General features: G+C 36.3%; 1 protein-coding gene across 2 annotated transcripts in view; it reads right to left on the bottom strand.

The window, feature by feature from the left end:
* CAPZA1 (capping actin protein of muscle Z-line subunit alpha 1) overlaps positions 1 to 23,799 on the bottom strand; it is a 49,805-nt gene that overhangs the window by 8,975 nt on the left and 17,031 nt on the right. For both annotated transcript variants that reach the window (XM_058716198.1, XM_058716199.1), the window contains exons 2-7: positions 18,094 to 18,157; positions 15,544 to 15,595; positions 11,521 to 11,584; positions 5,938 to 6,144; positions 3,189 to 3,268; positions 2,493 to 2,571 (exon numbers count right to left, since the gene is read on the bottom strand). In XM_058716198.1, coding sequence (XP_058572181.1) covers positions 2,493 to 2,571; positions 3,189 to 3,268; positions 5,938 to 6,144; positions 11,521 to 11,584; positions 15,544 to 15,595; positions 18,094 to 18,157 — 546 coding nt within the window. The remainder of the gene's footprint in view (positions 1 to 2,492; positions 2,572 to 3,188; positions 3,269 to 5,937; positions 6,145 to 11,520; positions 11,585 to 15,543; positions 15,596 to 18,093; positions 18,158 to 23,799) is intronic.

Raw genomic sequence — 23,799 nt, forward strand, 5'->3', positions numbered from 1 at the left:
TATTTGAGACAGGCATCTCAGAACCCATTTGAAGGAAGGAATTATGCAGGGCACATCTTTTTTGTCCAAGAATAAAGACTATGCAATTGGTTTGAATTTCTATCATAGTTTTTTTGAAAATTTTAAAAAATGTTTATTTATTTTGAAAGAGAGAGCATGCGAGCAGAGGAGGGGCAGAAAGAGAAAGGGAAGGAGAAAATCTCAAGCAGGCTCCATGATGCCTACATAGAACCCAACTTGGGGCTTGAAATCACAAACCATCAGACAGTGACCTGAGCTGAAATCAAGAGTCGGAGGCTTAACCACTGAGCCACCAAGGCGCCCCCTATCATGTTTCTTAAGAACTAGGACATGAATAGGAATACCACTAAGTCTTGCTGTTTATAAACTCAATTGAAAATTCTAAAAATATTGATTTCATTATCTAATACATAAATGATAAACTTAAGCTCTGTTTATCTTTTTTAATTTAAAAAATTTTTTAAGATTTTATTTTTAAATAAATCTCTATACCTAATGCAGGGCTTCAATTACAACCCCAGGATCAAGAGTTGTGTGCTCCACTTGACTGGGCCAGCCAGGTGCCCCAAACTCTGTTTTAAAACAAAAACTCTTTTTGTGGTGGGGGAGGGGGCAGGCAAGGGAACAAACCATTTTACTGGGGTGCTTGGGGGAGGAGTCAAAGGGCTGGGAGGACAATGAGATCGGATATCCTTGCCTTGGCCAGGATCTCCCCAGCTTCAAAGTTGCCAAAAGCAACAAAAACCTTTCTAGGTCTCAGCTGCTAATAAAAATTTCAACATGACTATCATCAACATAAATCCTCAGAAACTGTTAACTTCCCAGAACTACCCTTTTGCCTACAGAATAACCAAAGGTCTACATATCTTAGTGACTCTTCCAAGTAATTCTCACTCTGATTTTTAAAAGATCTGTAGAAGAAGCAAGCCCTTCTCCAAGGTGTGATCAGACAATCTGGTTAAAAGGTATACATGAGGTCCGGGTAGTGGCCCTTGTTTTAAGCCTTATCAGAAACTATTACCCTTTATGATATGTACTCTTAATTTAGGTTTGCATTGGCAAAGCTGAAACACAAGTAATTATCTCCTTCTAGAAGAAAAATCAAGTTACCTACATAAATTTATAGTAAGCTGCCAAGTTAATGCTGATGCCATAGTTATAGGAGATCTAAAGCATTAGGCTACTCATATATATATAGAGCAATATATGTTGTCTTAGCTTAGGCTCCCCCAGAAGCAGACCCCATGATTAAGATTTAAGAGGAGGTGGTTTACTTGGGAGGTAATCTCAAGAAAGGCTAGTAAGGGCTGAGGTAGTAAGACACAGAAGGGAGGAAAGTGTTATGGGTGCATTAATGAACCCAGAGATGACCACAGACAGCTGTGGGTCCTGGACTCTGGAAGACTAAGGAGAACATACTTCAGAGTTGTCCCACCTGATGGGTGAGGAAACTGACATATTTATCTACCAACTCTTGTATGGCACTAAGGGCTGCTCCAGAGCTGTGAACTTAACATTTTCAGCTTGCCTCATCTGAGTTGGGCATGCTCCTGTGGCTAGGAAAAGCTCCCAGGAAACAAGTTACTGTTACTTGTAGCAGGAAGCTATCCTGAAAAGAGTGGGTACAGATGACATGTACCATATATATTTTGATTAAATTATATCATTAAGAAAGGCAGCTCTTGCTAATTGTTTTGAAAGTAAGACTTAACACAATATAATAGAAGTATGATTAGGTACTGATCTCAGGTATCAGTAACTGTTTAATCCTACCTGAGAGTTGGCTGGGCTTAAGAATTCAATCACCCTGAATTTGAATTTCAAACCTCTGCTAGGATATCAGAAGACTCCGATCGAGACAGGCATCCACAAGCTCCTTATTCACCTGCCTATCTGTTCTGACACCAGCACTAGAAATCTACTCTGCTTGGTTACTTATATTCCATACACGATGACACTTGGTCATTCACTCTAGTTCCTCTGTTTTATTTACTTGATAATACAACCTTCTGTCATTATTGTAAAAAAAAAAAACAATCCCATTCATGCAGCTGTCTTCAAAGTTAAGAATTATGTTTTATATATACACGTACATACACACTTACATGGGCTAACATATACGAGAGACCCTAAGTAAGTCACAGCAGATGCTATTTAGTCACTTCTTAATAATCATTTATTTTCTTCTTTCCTAGAACTACTATTTGATAATTCCTGGAAAAATCTTGTTACCTTTGAAAGAGAAAAATAATAAGCAAGCAGTACATGCCATATGACTATCCTTTATCAACCCAGAATAGCTCTGCTTAACCATTTCCCCATGAAGGAGGCTTCTATTTCTATTTACTACCATCAGGTTGCATCTACATATAGTTGTTCCTTATTTCGAATACCAGAACAAATACCAACTTGCATGTTTGTTTTGAAGATGTGACATTTTAACATGGCCTATTAACACATGGGGATCTCACCTGAATCTTAAGTACTCCAACCACCTGGGCTGTAGGTGGTGTGATGGTGAACTTCCACTCTGATCTCCAACGACCATTCCTATTAAAACACACACAAGGCTGAAGAGTTAGCAATAAGCACAACAAAGAGGTGATTTGCTGCTGAGGGAGAGAATTTGGGAAAGAGAAAAAAAAACAAAACCAAAACCAAAAAGAAACAAATCATTTCTAGTTCGACAAATCCAAGGCTCTGTCTACTCAAATACAAGTTTGTATCCAAGTGTCTAAACGTAAGTTTTTTAAAGTTATTCTGACTTTCATTTTTCAATCATGGAACAGAAAACCATGCTTATACTATTCATGGTAGGCTCTTTCACAAACAGCTAGATGGGCTGCTGAGTTTTGCAATTAACTCAAGTATTATTAACTAAACCCAAGTAAAACTCAGATTTTCCACTGGGCACTTTCTTAACCAATCACTTATTCTCACTCAATAGAAGAGCATTTTTTAAAAAGACAAGATTATAAAATCTTGGAATTGAAAGGAATCTAAATGTTCACGTCTAAACCCCTCATTTTGCAGATGGGGAACTGAAGCTTTTCAGTCAAATAACTTATTCTAAACTAGTTAGATTAAAAACCAAGTTTCAACTACTGGTTTGTTTTCTTCCCAACAGAAGTTAAGACACAAATAGAAGAGAACATCTACTTTCTTACCAGAAGTTTTTAGGCTGAAACTGGTGGCTTTCAATACACGCAATAATGGTCTGTTGCCCATCTATAGTTTTAGCATAAACCTATTGTTAAACAAAAAAAAAAAAGTTAGCCTCTGAAAACACATTTAACCTAAATGCCAAACACCGTACAAAAATAGCATGCTAAATCCTCGGAGGAGACAAAGAATCAGGTAACTCACAAGACTTCATGGGATACAAACACAGAGCAGAACATGTTTAGTTCCACAGGAGACACTGGTACAATGACTGCAGAAGGCAGTACTGCTCCTGATTTGGGGTACAAGGGAGGTGACAGTTGGACTGGGCCTTACAAGACAGGTGAGATTCTCATAGGCAGGGACTGAGAGGAAAGATGAGTAAACTCTTCAGACAGGAAACTGGGGGCTTGTTCAGTGAATGGCAATTAGTGCTTTCAGGTTGGACAGTACATGTGAAGTGGACTAACTGAAGTGGGTGACAATACAGGACAGAAGATATAAATCCCACAGTAATAGATAGAAGGTAAGAAGTATGGACATTATTCTACAGGACAGACACCAAAACAACATACCAGGCACTATTGTTTTGGGAGAATAATTAATACTGGTATACAGGCTAAAGTAGAGGAAAAGCTAAAGTTGGTTAGGAGGCCAGAGCATTAATCTAGGCAATAAGTCAGGGTAGTATCAGTGGGTATCAGGGTGTAAAAGCATAATCAAGTCTAACAATACACTGCAAGTGAAGGACAGAAAAGGGGAAAGAGCCAAAGTGCTTGCATACTGGGATGACCAGATAGACAGTAGTATCATTAACAAATTGGGAAATTCAGATAGAGATGTGCAGCTAGTAGTCAGAAGCCCCAACTGTTCCTTAATGTAGGAGAGGTGAACAGAAATGCAATCCCAAGGAAAAGGAAAAAAAATAAATAGAAGAACTTTATAGTCCACAAAATATTTCCACATGTTTACTTTCCCTATATTAAATAAACCATGAGTTTTCAAGAAAGAGAAGTAGAGCAGTGGGGAATGCCTACATTTACAAAGGTAGGGGAGAAGAAAAGAAATAGAGACAAACTGAGAATGAGTAGAGGGTGCCCACAGAGCAGTCTAAGCAAAAGTAAGTAGTTGGATGGTCTCAGTGTGAAATGCCATAAAGAAGTCAAGGACAAAGAAAAAGATACTGAGGCAACTCAGGAACCATTAGTAAACTCAGAGAACAGTTTCTATAGACTAAAGACTGAAGCCAAAATTCACAGGGTTAAGAAGTAGATACATAATGAGGAAATGACACTAGTAGGAGCAGAATGCTCCCAGGTTTGGTTACATAGTAGAGAGAGATGAGGGAAGAAAGGAAGTGAAGAAGAGGGAGGAAGAGCAAGGTAGAAAGAGAAGAAGAAAAGTAACTGATAGAAATTATGACTGAGGAAAAGTTTGTTCTCCTTAAGAAGAGAAATAAAAATATTTAAAGAGATATGTATCAGATAGGATAGTATAAGATCAAGAATAAGGATCCCCCTTTCTAAGATTCAAGTACAGTGGAAGAGAGGGAACACTGCTGAGTGTGGAAAGCAGAGAAAGATTTCATGTCAGTCTTACTAATATGTGGGGGATCAGACAGATGCCTAAGGACAATGGGAATGAATTGGAACATACTATATTGAAAACATTATGGGAAATATTGAGATGAAATCAAGAATTACCACCAAGCAGGACAGCTCTGAGGATATAAGACATTTGGGGTACAACAGACACTGTCAGAACAATTTGATGGCTTTCTGTAGCTCATTTATTGGCAGAGACAGTGAGAAAATGGCACGTGAGGTTACTTGGTGTGGAGGCTCTCCAAAATAAGAATGAGTAGTGTCAAACTTTAAATACATAACAAATGAGAAGTTGAAAGTATATTTAGGATTGCAAAGCCAATTTCTAAAAGAGTATGCCATGTCTTCCTTTGTAATATCAACTGTAATTATCCACCATAATGGGTTTTCTCCATCATTTAAAAAATAAAAAACATGTAATAATAATGATATTCAACACTTCTGCAGAACTTCCTTTGTGCCAGACATTTTCCAGGCATTTTATATGAGTAATTACTTCATTCAATCCTCACAACATCCTATGAGGTAAGAACTATTATTTCCATTTTATAGGTGAAAAGAATTGAGGCAGACATGTTAACAAAGTCACAGAACTAATTAAGTGGCAAGACTAGGATCAAACCAGTTAGTATGGCTTCAAAATAAGGGCTCTTACCCAATATTCTATTATCGCCATTTAACTCATCATCGTTAAATATTGAAAATATTCTAACAGACATTTTTCTTAATCGTATTCACAACCTTACAAAGGAAAAATCATGATAGAGCCAAATTTTAACATTAGTAAAAAAAAAAAAAAAAAAAAAGTCAAATTACTCTTGATTAAAAAAAATTCAAATAGTTTTGACGATCCAGTGAAAGCATCTAAACTATGTAAGTAGCTTTCTGTAAAAAGGCCTATACTAAAAAGTCATGAATGTGGCAATAGCTGTCTTGACAATCTAAATTTATTTACTTATGTCTAAACTAAAGATGTTAAAGATTTTTCCATATAAAATTGTCCATTTATACCCCTTCAAAAATGCAGAGGAGAATAAAATGCAGAGGAGACTCTAAGAAGAAGTGATGTTTGGCTAGCCAAAGCCCACAAAGGATAAGGTAAATGTAGAAAATAAAACATCTCTAATAATGAAGCAGGCAGATACTTAACAGTACAGAAGCCGTTGGAATAATGATCTTTCACATAGGCCCTTAAAGCACTGTCACAGGATTCTCTCCAAGACTTCAGACCTCCATCTACATCCTCTGGCTGGGGGTCACTTGCTTCTTTCCGTAGATGGTCAAACTTAAAGGAAATTTTGTTTCTTGGATCTAAAAATCTGCTATTACCCAGGTCACCATGTTCTGTAATTAAGACCTTCCAAAGAATAATTATAAATATGAGTAACTCTGTAAAAAAAAGTTCTTGTCAAATTTAACAAAACAAATAAAAATTCTGAAGACAGTTAACTTTTCATTTACTCAGATTTCTCTTTCATACTGATTTTTCAATCAAGTCACATTTTTAAAAAACTTAACTTTTTAAGTAAACTCCACCCCCAAGGTGGGGCTTGAATTCATGACTCTAAGGTTAAGAGCAGCATGCTCTACCAACTGAGCCAGCCAGCTACCCCTTAAGTCACATTTTTACTCTTATAAAAATATTATGTTTAGGGTTAAATCAGCTCTAAAACCACATTTCTCCAACCTATCCTTAATTTCTTGGTTTCTGTCTAATGTTTTGCCAATGTATATACTTTATACATAGCTGCAACAGTAACTTCTCTATACATTTTAATATCCTTTTTTTCACATATTTCATAAACCTTTTCTAGTCATTATACTTAGCATTTAAAATAGGTAATATTTGTAAAATAGAAACCCTGGAAGAATATATCAGGGATTGGCAAATTTTTTCTGTAAAGGGCCAGATAGTAAATATTTTCAGCTTTTCTGGACATAGAATCAGTTGTGCCTACTCAACTCTGTTAGCAGGAAAGCAGCCATAGACAATACAAAAAACAAACAAGCAGGGCTGTGTTCAATAAAACTTTATTTACAAAAATAAGTGGTACCTGCCATGCATAGCTTGCTGACCCTTGCTCTAAATTAATAAAAATCAGTTGCCTTATGAGGAAAGGGACATTTGTTAGGAATTTGGTGGATATGAGAAAAAGATCTCACTATATATATATATATATATATATATATATATATATATATATATATATACGTATATATATATATATATGTATTTTTTTCCATTTTTGAACCATGTGAATGTATTACTTATTCTATTTATTTACTTGTTTGTTTAAGTAGGCTTCACCCCCAGCACAGACCCAACAGATTCACAACCCTGAGATCAAGACCTGAGCTGAGATCAAGAGTCGCGCACACTCAACTAAGCCACCCAGGCACCCACCCACCCTTTTATTTTACACAAAAACTAGCATACTATACTGTTTCACTTTTTACTTTTTAAATTTAATATACCTAGAAAATCTTTCCATAGGAATACTCAGAGAACTTCCTTGTTTTTTGCTTTATAATTGTATACTGCTCCATTGTATGGCTATACAAAAATTTATTCAACCAGTCCTCTATTAATGGATAGTTGGGTTGTTTTCAATCTCTTACTATTATGAACAATATTGCAATAAATGTCCTTGTACGTTCATTATGTATCAATTATGTACATGTGCCATGTACTCATGTGAGGTAAATTCTCTGAAAGGGGACAACCGGATCAAAGCGTAAACGTATTCATAATTTTGTTAGAGACTGACAAACTGCCCTATATCAGAGATAGGGTGTGGTACCAAGTTACAAACACACTATCAGTAGAAATTTTAACTGCAATTTCTTTTCACCTTTTAAAAAGTCATTAACTGTATTTCCCCGTCTGTGAACAGTCTATTCTTATCTTTTGCCCACTTTTCTATTGGGTATTTGGTCTTTTTCTAGTTGAAGTCTTTTTATTAATTAGGCAGATAAAACTCTGCACGTGTTGAGTTTCACAATTTTTTCCCTAATTTGCCATTTGTCTTTTGACACATTTACCATTTTTAATAATTACATATAATTTCACAATATTGACATACCATAATATATTTAATCACTCCTGAATTGAAGCAGGTTTAAGTTACTTACCATTTCCACTATCAAAAGCCACTATAAATTCTCCCACAAAAAGTCTTCTGCTTAAAAATAATTCTTTGGAAAGAATTCCTAGTTTTGAGATTCGTGTCCTTATCATCAGACTACCCTTTAAAAGCTTGATTATTTCCTTAGTCTTACTCTCATAAAGCTTTCTCATCACAATCCTGCAACTTTTGTAATTAAAAAGTAAATATGTTCACATTAAAATTTTAATCTGCACTACCTTAATTATTATTTCTGGGCAATGTAACACTTTTCCAAGTTTGCTTTGTATTTTGCAGTTGGGTGCAAATGGTTCATTTCTGTTGCTCATTTATTCACTGAACTCTTGGCATCATCCTTAGGTATTTGAATAACATCTTTACTATGCTTGAGGCACATATTTTCTTCTTTTAAAATCTTATTTTAAGCCCATTATACAAAGGTCACTTTCTTTTATAAACTTTTCTAATGTTTCATCATTACTTAAAAGTTATGATTCTCTTTCCATTTCCTACTAAATTTTTATGTTTTAAAAAATTAACCTTTAATCTCCACCTGGAATTAATCTAAGTGTATAGTTGGCACTGGAAATCAAAGTTAGAGTAATCTCATAAATTTTATCAATTGTTTCCTTTTCCTTTCTGTTTTATATACTTAGTTTAAGGGCTTTCTGATTCTTGCCTTGTGTCTTTGTTTGCTAGCATTGGTCTTTTTTCATTGTTGTTCCTGATCAGAATAATCCTGTATGGTCTATTTTTCATAGGAATTGTATGAAATCTATTTGAAAAACAAAATTTCCATACCATTTATATTTCCTTTTTTATTCTATTTTTTTTTACAGTTTATTCATTTTTCAGAGACAGAGACAGAGCGTAAGGTGGGGAGGGGCAGAGAGAGAGGGAGACACAGAAGCAGGCTCTGGGTTCTGAACTGTCAGTACAGAGCCTGAAGTGGGGCTTGAACCCACAGACTGTGAGATCATGACCTGAGCTGAAGTCGGATGCCTAGCCAACTGAGCCACCCAAGTGCCCCTCATTTATATTTCTTATTCAGATAAGCTTTCCATATTATTTATATTTCTTATTCAGAAACACTGTATTTAAATCTAATTTCCCATTTACTTCCCAGATTAAAGTGTGTGTGTGTATGAACTGTATAGCAGACTCCTGCTAGTTTCCAATCCAATATCCATTCTTTCCTTTTCCCTTACTAACAGAACCCCAAAAGTTTCCAAAAATACTGTGTATAGAAATACAAAAATGATACTTCCCCAGTAGGAATGACAAAGTGATAGGAGTTCTGGCAATAACTTATCAGTGAAAGTTCCTTCTGGAATGGCCAGCACCTTTTCCAACTTCCTCCTTCTTCCTTCCTACAACTATGGATTTAGTGCCCTGAAATAGAGGGGCTCTCTTAAGAGCATGATAATGAAAACAACACCTGGAAGGCAGAATAGAGAGCTGGAAGCAACGTGGGTCTCTGATGACATCATGGAGCTACCATGTAACAGCTCATAACAGCTCTAAATATTACCTCCGGATTTCTTACATGACAAAAATCTCTACGTAGTTAACCCACTGTAGTTGATTTTTATTATATGCAGGGGTGGCATCTACTTTGGTTTTGTCTTTTTAATTTTTTTCCTTTGTGTGTGTGATGTTTTATGGCATCTACTTTATTTATTTTTCAAAACATTTTATTTTTAAGTAATCTCTACACCCAATGTGGGGCTCACACTTCTAACCCTGAGATCAAGAGTTGCATGCTCTACCAACTGAGCCAGCCAGGCTCCCCTATGGCATCTTCTTTAATAACTCATGTATCTTTCCTTATTTTAATGTCCAGGTAATAGCTTTTTGTTGCTGTTGTTACGGCTAAGAATGCCACTGACTACATTTTTAAGCTGGCTACTACTGGTATATGGGAATGGTCTTATAACATGTATCTGGACACAGATCTTATTATTTCAATAACTTGTCTATATTACATTAAATTATACAATATCAATTGCAAGCAATATTTATCATTTTTTCCAGTATTGTTTATTGTTTATACTTGTAATTAATCTATTTTCATTAAGAAAATTAAGCAAAAATATAAACCAAAACAAACAAAAAACAAGCAAAACAAATTCCAAAAAACCTGTAATTCCAAGACAGAGTTAACATTTTGGTGTATATTTTCCTACATTTCCTTTCCTATGCACATCTATATACTTTATACCTTTGACTCCTAAGATGTGTATGTCCCTCCAGGGGCACCTGGGTGGCTCAGTTAAGCATCTGACTTAGGCTTAGGTCATGATCTCACGGTTCGTGAATTCAAACCCCACATCAGGCTCTCTGCTGTCAGCACAGAGCCCTCTTCCGATCCTCTGTCCCCTCTCTCTCTGTCCCTTAGGTGCTCTCTCTCTCTCAAAAATAAACATTAAAAAAAAAAAAGATGCATATGTCCCCCCATCACTTAACATTTCATAAAATGGGATACATCTTATACTTGATGGCATCTTAGGACTTTGCCAATTAAAATTGGCAGTGTTTTTTCTTAGTGGTACATAAAATGGTGCATCTTTTAAAGAATTTAAAATGCATTAATTCTAATACAGCTCATTTAAATATCTATTTGAAAAATAAACTAGTACAATTCTACATATGTTCTTTTATGTTTTAGCTTAGTATATCACAAAAATCTTTCTAGATCAATACTTTAGCATGTGTTACCAAAGGGAGTATATTCCCAGATCAGTTTTTATATCACTTTTCAATGTAGTCATAGTATTTTGGTCTATAGATAATTAATTTAATGTTGGTTGGGCATTTAGATTGTTCCCAATTTTTCACTATTATAAACCTTGTTTCACTGTCATAAACCTTGCTATAATCTTTTTAATACATTTATATACTTATTTTCCTAGGATAAATCTTACGGATTTGTGGGTTCAAAGAAGATTCAGACTTTTTTCTTTAAGTTTATTTTGAGAGACAGAGAGAGAGTGCAGACATTGAGAGTGGGAGAGGGACAGAGAGGAAAGGAGAGAGAATCCCAAGCAGGCTCCACACTACATGGGGCTTGATATCGCGACCATGAGATCATGACCTGAGCCAAAATCACGAGTTGGATACTCAACCAACTGAACGACCCAGGTGCCCCTCAGACTTTTTTAACAAGGATTTGGTATTTAGTGACATACTGCTTTTGAAGTGCAATTAATGAATTTGTAAAGTCCTGCCAGACAATGTTTATAACTATGACAATAATGGAAATATTTGCTTTGTTCCTCTGTTTGAATAGAAATGTCTGTTTTTCTATAGAATATCAAATATAATGTCTCCTATTATTCTTACCAAGGAGAATTACATACAGCTATAAAATCTGTATAAAACTCAATTCTTTTATTTTCACTATTCTTGTTAGGGGCAGCTCTTTTTTCCTGTCCAAGAAACTCCTGGTATTATCAGAGAGGGGAAGAATTTTCTTATATAGAACATTTACAAAAGCTATGATAACTACAGCATGAATTTATTCAGCATCTTATCTTCAGACATTTGCTTTGGTTTATAGGATTTCTACTACCACCCAGGCACAGGCTACTAAAAAGAACAGTCATTACCTGATCTTCATATCCTTCTATCTTCACAGGCGTGAACTGATCCATGTTATACTGGGCAAATGCACTGTATTTTAACAAGTGGAAAAAAAGGGGGGGGGTTGGGGGGGAGAGAATTATACATAAAGAAACACCAAAGGTAATTCACATAATAGTGAAAGAGAACGTGAAAACACTCCCCAGTGCTCTTCCCTTTCTCTCTCCAGGCAACTAGTGTTATCCTAATGCCTTCCCACTTTCTGAAGGAACTCTTCACAGTGATCTCAGATGTGCCCTAAACTCTGAAATTACCTTTTTGTCTCCACTTCTAAGCTCCAACAGAACTCCCCTTAGACAATTCCGAAGTTTTAAGTAATCTGATTTTTGTGAATTACCAACTTTTAGATAGAGGCTTTCAGTAGTTTAAAGAAAAAACAAAAAACCCTTCAGTTGATGCACTATTTTAGCAATGCTGCCTTCTTTATTCTGGACTTTCTGAGGGAGGGCAGGCAGGAGAGATCATAATTAAATGTACTGGAAGGCATTTGACATGGGGAGAGGGTGAGGCAAGAGTGGAGCATGAGTCAAGTCTCAGAGGAGAGCTTAAGGCAGAAGAGATTTTTTTTTTTTTTAATGTTTATTTTGACAGACAGAGAGACAGACAGATAGAGCATCAGCTGGTTAGGGTCAGAGAGAGGGAGACACAGAATCCAAAACAGTCTCTAGGCTCTGAGCTGTCAGCACAGAGCCCGATGTGGGGCTCAAACTCACAGACCACGAGATCATGACCTGAGCCGAAGTTGGCCGCCCAACTGAATGATCCACCCAGGCGCCCCAGAAGAGATTATTTTAAAAAGGAGATATGAATAATCAAAGTACATGCCTTTTGACTACCATTTACTTGTCCAGTGCTAGATTTGTGAAACTGCATTTTCAATGGCTCCCTAGTATATCTAAGTAAGCAAAAAGGTAAAGGGAAAGAAGCCTGAGGTAAACTGCAGTGTAAGAAACGCGTAACACACAAAATATCAGTATTCTCACCCACTGGCCAAGGGAAGAGTTAAACACCTCTTCTGCCCAAGTTTAACCTGCTAAAATGCCTGCTAGACACTGTTTTTAAGCAAAGTATCAAACTTTTCTTCAAAAGAAACCAAAGTAACAGACATTTAAAGCTAATCCTCAGTCTTTTCATTTTAGGTTATTGTTATGTTTTTAGATAAATCATTTCTATGGTGTTATAAATCATTATACATCCCCATTAGCAAAATGAGTCTTAAACATGGTGGTTCTTCAGATAGGAAGATAAATTAAATGTTCATGCAAAGTGGATTAAATATTATTATTATTATTATTTTAGAAAAGCTTAAGGAGAGTAGTAAGTATTCCATTCTACGATACGTCCTAAGATTACAGATTACAAACACAAATACCAAAGATGGTTAATATTTAATCCCATCTCAAGAAAATGGTATTTTCATTCTACCAGCAGTGTGGACCAAAAACTTGAGATCCTTCTTGATTCTTCTTTCTCTCACATTTCACATCCAATCCATCAGTAAATCATATGGGTTCTACCTTGAATACATATTCAGAATCTGACTTCTTCCCACCACCCTTACACTAGTCCAAACCACCGCCATTTATCTCTGAACTACTGCAATAAGCCTTCTAACTACTCCTCTTACTTCAATATTTACCCCCCTGCATGGTAGCCAGTAATTATTCTAAAATATAATCTCATCGAGTCATTCTCTGCTCATAATACTAATAATTTCCCCTCTCTTTCAGAAATAAAATCCTCTCTTTAACATGGCCTACATCTCCCTACTTAGTCTGGAAGTACTGGGAATTAACAGAGAATGGTTACAGTGGTCAAGAAGCATAGGTGAAAATCCAGGAAATAGGGTTAAATTCTCGGTTGTTCAGTCCTCCTTCATTTTATATAGAAGACAATAATGATGATTACTGAAACAACATTCACTGAGCCCTTACTATGAGATCTGCAGCCAAGGGACTGAAGCATCTTATTACAGGAAGAAAAACAGAATTTTTTATCCCTTTAGAAAAGCAAATATTTGGGCATAAGACAGCTGTCCTTTAGGAAGAATGTTCTCTGAAAAGCTACAGTCTATAAGAACCAGAATATTTATAAAAACAAAGCTTTATTGTCAGTGCAATTAAAGCATCTGAACTATTAAATACCAAATTCTACTGTTACTCCTAATTAAAAACGTGACAACAGGCTTAGGATGTAGTCACTCTTGGATCTTGGCATTCCACTCCCCATCTCCTCTTCAGCAGTACATTATCAAATGAAGTACTGACTAGATTTATTTTGAGTAGCTCTCAGGGATAAAACTAAGACCAATATATGTCAGGCAAGTTGAAGAACCTGCCTTGTTAGATGGTGAATTCCTTATTATTAGGAGCATTCAGACTGGATAATCATCTGTTGACAAAATATAGATGAAATTCTTTCAATGACAGGGCAGAGGATAGACAGGGGTTGAATTAGCAAATCATGAATGCCTTTTTCTATGGCATTTTATGCAACTAAGAGAAACCAGCATTAGAATTTATCTTCAGTGTGTGCCTAAATCAATGTATAATGAGAATATCAATCATGATGACAATTATAGGGTTTGTAGAATTTGGTCCCAGAATGAGTTCCAAAACAGCAGCATCGACAGGGCAGAAGAAGATGATTGCTTCTCAGGCAGCAACTCTTAAAAGTTTTCTATAGCTAGGGTGCCTGGGTGGCGCAGTCGGTTAAGCGTCCGACTTCAGCCAGGTCACGATCTCGCGGTCCGTGAGTTCGAGCCCCGCGTCAGGCTCTGGGCCGATGGCTCGGAGCCTGGAGCCTGTTTCCGATTCTGTGTCTCCCTCTCTCTCTGCCCCTCCCCCGTTCATGCTCTGTCTCTCTCTGTCCCAAAAATAAATAAAAAACGTTGAAAAAAAAATTAAAAAAAAAAAAAAAAAAAGTTTTCTATAGCTAAAATCTAAACCAACTGTATACCATACCAAATGCCTTTATGACAATTATTTGTTGCTCTATGTCAAAATCCTTGTTCCATCCTCTCTACCCCACCTTTACCCAGTCATTATCCTTTTCTGGTTTCCTCTTTTTTTAAAAATTTTTTTTTTTTTTAACGTTTTATTTATTTTTGAGACAGAGAGAGACAGAGCATGAATGGGGGAGGGTCAGAGAGAGAGGGAGACAGAGAATCCAAAACAGGCTCCAGGTTCTGAGCTGTCAGCACAGAGCCCGACGCGGGGCTCGAACCCACGGACTGTGAGATCATGACCTGAGCCGAAGTCAGACGCTTAACCGACTGAGCCACCCAGGCGCCCCTGGTTTCCTCTTTACAAAGGAACTCTGGGTCAGTTAGACAGACAGTGATTGAAATAGAATTTTGTATGTAAAGGAGAGTAGTGATAAAGCCAGATAACAGAGGGCCTTGAAAGCTGACAGTATTTAGATTTGAAGAAAACAAAACACACATCACTCTCATGTTTTTGAGGACAAGGATAAAAGGAAAATGGTATTTTAGAAAGATTAATTAGCATGGTGGTGATAAGGAATCCATGACTGGGTTGAACAATGATGCTATTATTCTATGGTTAATTCTATTAGGGCACTTTTATGAATATCTACTATTTTGTGGCAGTTTAAGAAACACTCCTCAATAGCAGCCTTATCTTTCCATAGCTAGCAATTTAAAAAAATTCAATGTGAACTAAAAGGAGTATAGAAGAAACCCTAACCACTCGTATTAAACTCTGCTTTTACAGGGGAAATCTGGAAAAATAAAAAATAAAAAGTAAGGTCGTATATAATAAGCTTTATGGGAATAAACAACATTGGGGGGAACATGTTTTCTCCAAGAAAAAAAAAACAACCAAAAATGCTAAAACCAACTGCTTTATATTGAAGTATTTTAGACTTAGTTTCCAGGGCACAAATTTACTATCAATATAGTTCATCCAAAATTAAAATAATATAGAAGTGAAAAAAATATATGTAAGTGGATTTTGAAAGATACTTACTGTGCTGCCCCTTCCCTGAGGAGATTGTCATTGTTAAGTAGTAGCCGGACATCTGAAGAGGAAAAAAATGTTAAAAGACGTTAAAAATAGAGCACCTGGATGGCTCAGTCAGTTAAGCATCCGACTCTAGATTTTGGCTCAGGTCATGATCTCACAGTTTGTGGGGTCAAGTCTTACACTGGGCTCTGCCCTGACAGCGTGTGCAGCATGCTTGGGATTCTGTCTCCCTCTCTCTACCCCTCCACTGCTTGTGCGCACACTTTCTCACCCCTCTCAAAATAAACATTTTAATAAACCACACCTTTAAAAGATGTTAAAATTCAAATGTTCAGTAAAGGATAAGCTTCAGAAATGTTTAACAAGTCAGGCTTTGCAAAGTTGATCTTCAGATATCCTATATGCAAATGAACAGATGCTCACGTTCATAGATTTTCATGTAATTATTTGCAGTACAATAATCAAACAACTTCTCAAGGAATTTCATAGCAAATAAAAAGCATGGTTTAAAGAAAGTTACAATTAGAACTGTTAATTTTGTATCTAAAGAATCCTTTAAAATAAGATTAAGAACTGGAGGCTTTTCTATAACATCAGACCAAGAAAGCTGGGCAAAATTCAGCCAATGGCAGTGAAACTGCCAAACATATTTTTCCACGAAGGATCAAACGTGGGGCCTACGTGCTTTTAAATAGCTGTATGTCAAGAGTCTAGTCACGCTTATTTTTTAAATTTTAATTATTATTTTTTAATGTTTACTTATTTATTTTGAAAGACAGAGATAGAGAGTGAGCAGAGCAGGGGCAGAGAGGGAGACAGAATCCCAAGCAGGTTCTGCACTGTCAGCACGGAGTCCAGTGGGGGGCTCAAACTCACAAACCGTGAGATCATGACCTGAGCCGAAATCAAGAGTTGGACCCTTAACCTACTGAACTATCCAGGCACCCCTATAGTCATTCTTCTTTTATAAGAGGAGGGTCCTTGTTATAGAAGAAACTATTAAGCATTCATTAACTCCAAGAGGAAAGACTAATTTAATTATAAGCCAAAGGCCATTGACTCTTAGAGCTTCTGAAAGAGGCTGGCAGAGGCCAATGTGTAGCATGCCAATAAAAACTAGTCCTCATGCCACAAGTAGCTTGCCAATTCTTAATCTAATTCTTTCATATCAATTATTCTCATGATATTCCTGTAAAGTCCATTCAGTTGTCAGAAATCAAACAGGGACTTCTAACTACAAAGGCCATTAATTTTGTTAAGAATTTATCTGAGCTGGGGTGCCTGGGTGGCTCAGTCGGTTAGGCGTCCGACTTCGGCTCAGGTCATGTTCTCATGGTTCATGGTTTGAGCCCCACGTCAGGCTCTGTGCTGACAGCCCAGAGCCTGGAGCTTGCTTCCAATACTGTGTCTCCCTCTCTCTGGCCCTCCCCAGCTCATGCTCTGTCTCACTCACTCTCTCAAAAATAAATAAACATTAAAAAAAAAAATTTTAAAAAAAGAATTTATTTGAGCTAATCAGCTTGATAAAGTTCAGGTCGAAGGAAAATTTCCTAAAAGCTCAGTTGTTGAAAATTTACATTTGGTCAAAATGCAAAAAAGACTAGGAAAATAAGGCTGCATTTGTTTATTTGTTTCTCTTGCTGTTAGTGCTCAAAATCCACAAACAAGTCTATAAGGATACATGTTCTGATTTATTTCTATTGTATTATTTACTCCTTAAATTATTATATGTTCTCCTGGTTACTCTTTCTCTGCATCATTAATTATTTTTATCACTGGAGATTAGTGATTGTTCTATGATGTGTGGGGCTCTGGGCCAACTGCAGATGAGTATCACATAGCTCCTCTCAAGTACATACCCCTCTAATGTAAAACTCGAATTTCAAAATAAATGCTTGCTAAAATGAACCAAGATACACAAAGGACTTAAAGATGAATTTAACAACTTAAAATGGGATTATAATGATTGATTTTATCATAAAGCTTAAGATGCCTCATCTACATTTTTTATTCTATATGTTAAGCCAGTGAATAGAAATTTATAAATGTATTGGAATAGCAGTTCCCAAACTGGCTGTGACTCAGAATCACCTGGGAGAACTTGAGGATGGTAAGGCTGGAATCTGTGTATGTAATAAGCTTCCCAGATGTAGTCAGTTCAGCCCCAATGGCTCTTGAAAGTGTCCTGTATATACTACAAGCATGTGTTGAGTGAAAGCACAGAAGAAGCTGAAGCTATGATTTATAGTGATACAAAACTATGAAAATAATTTAATATTGTTACCATATTCATATTAAGCTACTTTAAATCTTTTCTCACATAAGATAGGTATCCTAATTTATGGGTTAAGAGTATGCTTTTAACTCAGACCTGGGTTTGAATCCTTGTTCTGACACTTGCTAGATGACATTAAATAAGTTATTTTAACCTCTTTTAATCTTGATTTCCTTAGCTATAGCTATAATGTGCTGTAAGGATTAGAAGAGATAAGAAACATTCAATAAATACTTATACATAACTATGGAGGGCTTAAAATACTAATGTTTACTCACCATTGAACACTTCATTAAATTCCCCTGGGGGTGCATGAGTGATGAATTTAGCAGCTATGCGTACCTAAAGAGAAAGAAATAAAATAAGAGAAGAGTAACATATAAAGGAAGAAGCAATTAACAGATTACAAAATTTTCATCACATTCATGGAGACAAAACTTCCTATTCAAACCTTTACTATTTAGGAGACTTCAGATTTTTTTCACAAACTATCCCAAAGCTTTTATCATCAATAGAGGTTTGTCCTGATTTTGAGATCTACATGTGGCTTTAAGTTTTAATTCTTCTTTAAAAAGTTGAGGGGCGCCTGGGTGGCTCAGTCAGTTGAGCGTCCGACTTCAGCTCAGGTCACGATCTCACGGTCCGTGATTTCGAGCCCCGCGTTAGGCTCTGGGCTGACGGCTCAGAGCCTGAAGCCTGCTTCCGATTCTGTGTCTCCCTCTCTCTCTAGCCCTCCCCCGTTCATGCTCTCTCTCTGTCTCAAAAATAAATAAACATTAAAAAAAATTAAAAAAAAAATTTGAATAATCAATTTTTGGTCAAAATATACTACAGGCACAAACAGAGAAAGTTATGATCCTAATCACTTATGAACATTTAAGCAAAACTAAATGAAAGAGTAGTAAACTGGTAGGATACCAGTTTGTGTTTACAGCGTTTATCCCAATGCAAAGGTGGTTCAGTATTAATAAATCAGTGTAATTTACAAATTAAAGGAGCAAACCCTTGTGATTCTCTTAACTCATGCTGGAAAAAAAAGATAAAATTCAACATTCAAGTATCATAAAACAACAAAACTACTAATTTTTGGTAGGAATAAACTTCTTTAACTTGATAAAGGATTATCTACCAAAATTCTACAGCATACTTAATAATGATGCAACATTACAAGCAGTGTCCCTAATTTTAAAAACAAGACAAAGATGACTGCTATCACCTACTATTAAACACTGTACTAAAGGTTCTAAAGAATGCTATAGACAGTACTTCTTCTGTTCTTCCTTCTAACTCCCTCTCCTGCCCCCTACTGCCATTCTACTTTTCTGGATCTCCTTTTATAGACAGACACTGAAGTCTTAGATCTAACTTGCATATCCCTTTTTCTCCTGTATTTTTATCTTCTTTTTGTCATTTGGTAGTTTATTTGGGGAGAAGGCCTCAGAGCTCCATTTTTCAATTCACTTAAAATGCTCTTCATTTATGTCTATTTTGCTACTCAGATAGTTATTTTAAAACCTATTTTTCATTTCCAAGACTTTTATTTGTGTGTGTGTAAGAATTATTGAGTCTCCTTGAGGGTATTAACTATACTTACTTTAAAGTATTGCTCTATTGACTGTTCCCTAAGAATTTAGATCTACTTGTTTGTTGAGTTTGATGCTTTTCTTTCATAGTACCAGTTTTCCACAAATGTTTGGTATTCCTCCTTGAATTTAATTTAGCTTGCCTGTTCTGTTTACCAGCAGTTTGTCTCTAGTGATTGTAGGGGAGGGAGAGAGGAGACTTGCTGCTGTGAAGTGGATATGAGCCAATTAATTTCTGAGTAACCCTCATAAGGGCCAGAGGCTACCTGGGGCATCGCCCTGCCTCTCTGCTCTTAGTGCTCATTCTCAATGCTATATTCTGAGGACAAATGCATTTCTGTCTGCAGTTCAGCCCCAATGGAAGAGAAAAGAGGAGCCAATGGTACAGTTAGCTTACCGCAATTAGCTTACAGTTAGCTTAATTCTGCAATTAATCTACTCCAAGACTGTTCTGAGTCCTTTCCTTCTTGCTCCTTAAGTTGAGCTCCTCCAAGTGGCTCCTACTTCCACAACAGTTATCTTCTGATCTCACTTTTTTTCCCTCGTGTATTTACCATTCTGCTTTCTATCAAAAGAATTGCTACAAAACATTGGTCCAGCAATGGCACTCTCACTTAAAAAAAAAAAAAGCTTATTTAAGAGAGAGAAAATAGAGCAGGGGGAGGGGCAAGGAGAGAGAAAATCCCAAGCAGGCTCTGTGCTATCAGTGCAGAGCCTGACATGGGGCTTGATCACACATACCATGCAATCATGACCCGAGTCAAAACCATGGAGTCAGACATTCAACTGCCTGAGCCACCCAAGCACCCCTGTTACTAATTCAGTTCTCTTCTCAATGTGTTTTCCCTACTCTTTTCATTCTACTAAGGTTTGGCATAAAAGATGAGGTGAAACCATGTGCTCAGTCTGCCATATAATTTAATCTCTTCGCTTTTATCAAGTAAGATGTGAAATACAAAGAATGTAAAAATCTATGTAAAAGAAAAAATAATTTCGAGTATCATTTGGCAATATACATATATAATTATGATGCTAGCAATGATAATAGGACTGACCTCTGACAGTCTCACAGTACAATTCTTTTTTTTATAAAGTTTATTTATTTTGAGAGAGAGTGTGAGCAGGGGAGGTGTGGAGAGAGAGAGGGAGAGAGAGAATCTCAAGCAGGCTCCGTGCTGTCAGTGCAGAGCTGGACATGGGGCTCGTTCTCACAAACCTGTGAGACCATGACCTGAACCAAAATCAAGAGTTAGACATTTAACCGACAGAGCCACCCAGGCGCCCCTCACAGTATAATTCTAACACTATGACAGAAAGAATGTTGAAAATTCCCTAATATTTGATGTGATAATGAGTACGAAGATGATTCAACTCACTGATGAGGGGCAAAGAGGAACACAGTAGATCTACCAATAAACTGAGCCCTGCTTTCCAAGTAGGCATCCTCCATTAACCTCTTCATTTCCTTCAAACAACGTTAAGTTCTTGTTGACCCACTCAAATCAAGGCTATCATCAAAGCCAAACCATTCTTAAGCAGAAAAAAGACTTTCAAGAGTCCTTTGAAAATACAACTGGGCACTGAGAAGAGAATTAGAAAGACAAAAAATACTTTACAACTTCAGGTTTATACAGAAGATCTTATATATGACTTCACTCATTCTAAAAAGAATAAAAGAAAAGCTCCATGGACAAATTTTACATCTTCAGTCAAGAAAGGCCTACTGATTGATGGAGCAAGGTAGATTGGAAAACCTGAATTCTAATTACTGGCTCTATTGGTCCATAAACTAACTAGGTTTGTAATTCTAGAAGCATGACTAACCTGTTTTGTACCTGAGTTTCCTCATTATAAGCCAACTCCTAAAAGAGATGAGAAGTTCTGCAAAATTTCTTTGAGTTGTAAAGCTCTACCTGATTTTTTAACCTTAGAATACAAAACCTGTATGTGGATTACCTGGAAGCAGAGATGAGGAATCCATCTGTCATGACAGGATAATTATAGATAATACATTACTTTTCTGGAATAAAAGCTGCTGGAGACTAAGAGGAATACACCATAAAACTCTTATATTAACAAGCAACAACAATAAAAAGAAAATAATTAGGAAGTAAGAAACGCTGCTCAACTCATGAAAATTACACTACACAGGACTTAACAGTTCCCATATAGATTTACAACTCGGTATATTTATATTTGCCTTGGCATGTGCAGTTAATCATATTTCTTTCCTCATCAACTGTTGCTGTCAATCATTTATTTAAGAAATTAGTAAACCTACTTTGATAGTAAACCTATTTCTTAGTCTGTTCAAATCTGCTGAGGGGCTATGATCTATCCCACTTGTCAATGTGCATCTCCCATAATCCTTACATCATTGTGAAAGTCCCTTTAGTCAAACAAATTTAAGTGTGTGTAGTTCAAAAATATACAACCCAAAAAGCATATTCCCTAAAAAGAATAAAGCTATATATTTTACATACTACATATATAACATAATGTTTGAATATGCAATAGTAAAGGCTACCAAAATGAAAATTCAAGATACTAGTATTCCTGAAGTTATCCCTGAGGTTTTAAAAGTCATAAAATCTGATGGATCTGGCATAATTAAAACAAGTATTTGGATAATCAATGAACTGACAATGCATATTAAAAAAGTAATAGTTCATTCATTCAGCAAACATTTGCTGAGCACATACGAAAAGAAGAGTAAATAAAGATTAAACACTGAGTAAGATTTGGTCACTGTCTTCAAGGACCTGACACACAGATAGTAATACAGCAAGCAAGTATTAAAGGCCACGGTGAGGCACAAGGAAGATGCAGTCAACTTTATATATGTATATAAGGAGTGGTGGAGTGGCCTTTAGATACAGTGATGTTTGAGTTGGATTGAAGAATGAGTAAATACCAAGGAGCGCATCCAGTCAGAGGAAACAGTATGCACAAACTAAGACATTATAACACAACAAATTGAATGTAGATATTTAAAAGATTTGCAGAATGTAAAACAGTGCTATTTTTCCCACTAATTCTTTTGTTTTAGAAAATAAAGTTTGGGTATTTTTTTTTTTTTTTCTTTTTTTCCTCAAAACAAAATACCAGGGCGCCTGGGTGGCTCAGTCAGTTAAGCGTCCGAAGACACTTGATTTTGGCTCAGGTCATGATCTCAGAGTTCGTGAGATGGAGCCCTCCAACGGGCTGACAGCCTGGAGCCTGCTTGGGATTCTCTCTTCCTCTCTCTCTGCCCCTTCCCTGGCTCACTCGTGCCCTCTCTCTATTCCAAAATAAATAAACTACAAAACAACAAGAAACAAAATTCCAATTATTTCTGTTAACATATAAATGTTAAGTATGTTTTTAAATGAATTAATACTTTAAGAACTCTTAAGTTTTAATATCTAGTACAATAGCTATAAACTACATAAAAAGTTGACTCCTAAGAGTATAAAGGGGTCCTGAAAACAAAAACGTCTGAGAAGTGCTCTGTTGATACAGGTTGATGTTTTATCATATGCCACTGAGTGCAAAAGTTCACACAATGATATATTCCTGTTTTATTAAAAGTAAATACACTTACATATATGTATAGCTACTAATTTTAATTAGGACTTCTTCTGGTGGTAGTTATTAAAAAGTTTTTCTTTCCTTTTTTGGCTTATCTCTATGTTCAAAAAGTTGTATAAGGAATATAAATTACTTGTAATTTTTTTCTGGGAGTTAGTACCTCTTAATCCCCTTTATTCTACTTCATCCACTACTTTATTACTTGTATGTTAAAGATAATTTTTAAATTTTTAAAAATCAAAGAGGATCATGACAACATCTACCATCTAATAAATTAATTTTGTTAAAGATAAAAAAGGACATTAACAAGATAAAGGCTATGGAGTGACATCAAAACTGAAAGTGATGGATCAAGGAAACTACAGGTCAAGGAAGCTAAAGGACAGAGTAAAAAGGGAGGTTGGCAAAGGCAACAAGGAAGATTTTTTTAAAGTTTATTTTTATTTTTATTTATATTGAGAGAGATATAGAGAGCAAGTGAGGATGGGGCTGAGAGACAGAACATCAAGCAAGCTCTGCACTGTCAGTACAGAGCCCAATGCAGGGCTCTATCTCACAAACCGTGAGATCATGACCTGAGTTAAAACCAAGATTTGGACGTTTAACTGACTGAGTCACCTGGGCACCCCAAGGAAACTTTTTAAAGTTACACTTTGCATATGCTTCTTGACCAGAAGCTTAGCCTTATTTACCTCCTGGCTGCATAGTGCCTTATGCTGGAATGTATGGGATAGTTAATTGGTTAAATGAAGGGATTATATAGGGAAAAAAATGAGCTAAACTAAAAGACTGCTTCTACTTCCTAAAGGGGGGAAAAAAAACCACACAAAG

Source organism: Neofelis nebulosa, chromosome 2 (genome assembly GCF_028018385.1).
Source record: "Neofelis nebulosa isolate mNeoNeb1 chromosome 2, mNeoNeb1.pri, whole genome shotgun sequence".
NCBI classification, from domain to species: domain Eukaryota; kingdom Metazoa; phylum Chordata; class Mammalia; order Carnivora; family Felidae; genus Neofelis; species Neofelis nebulosa.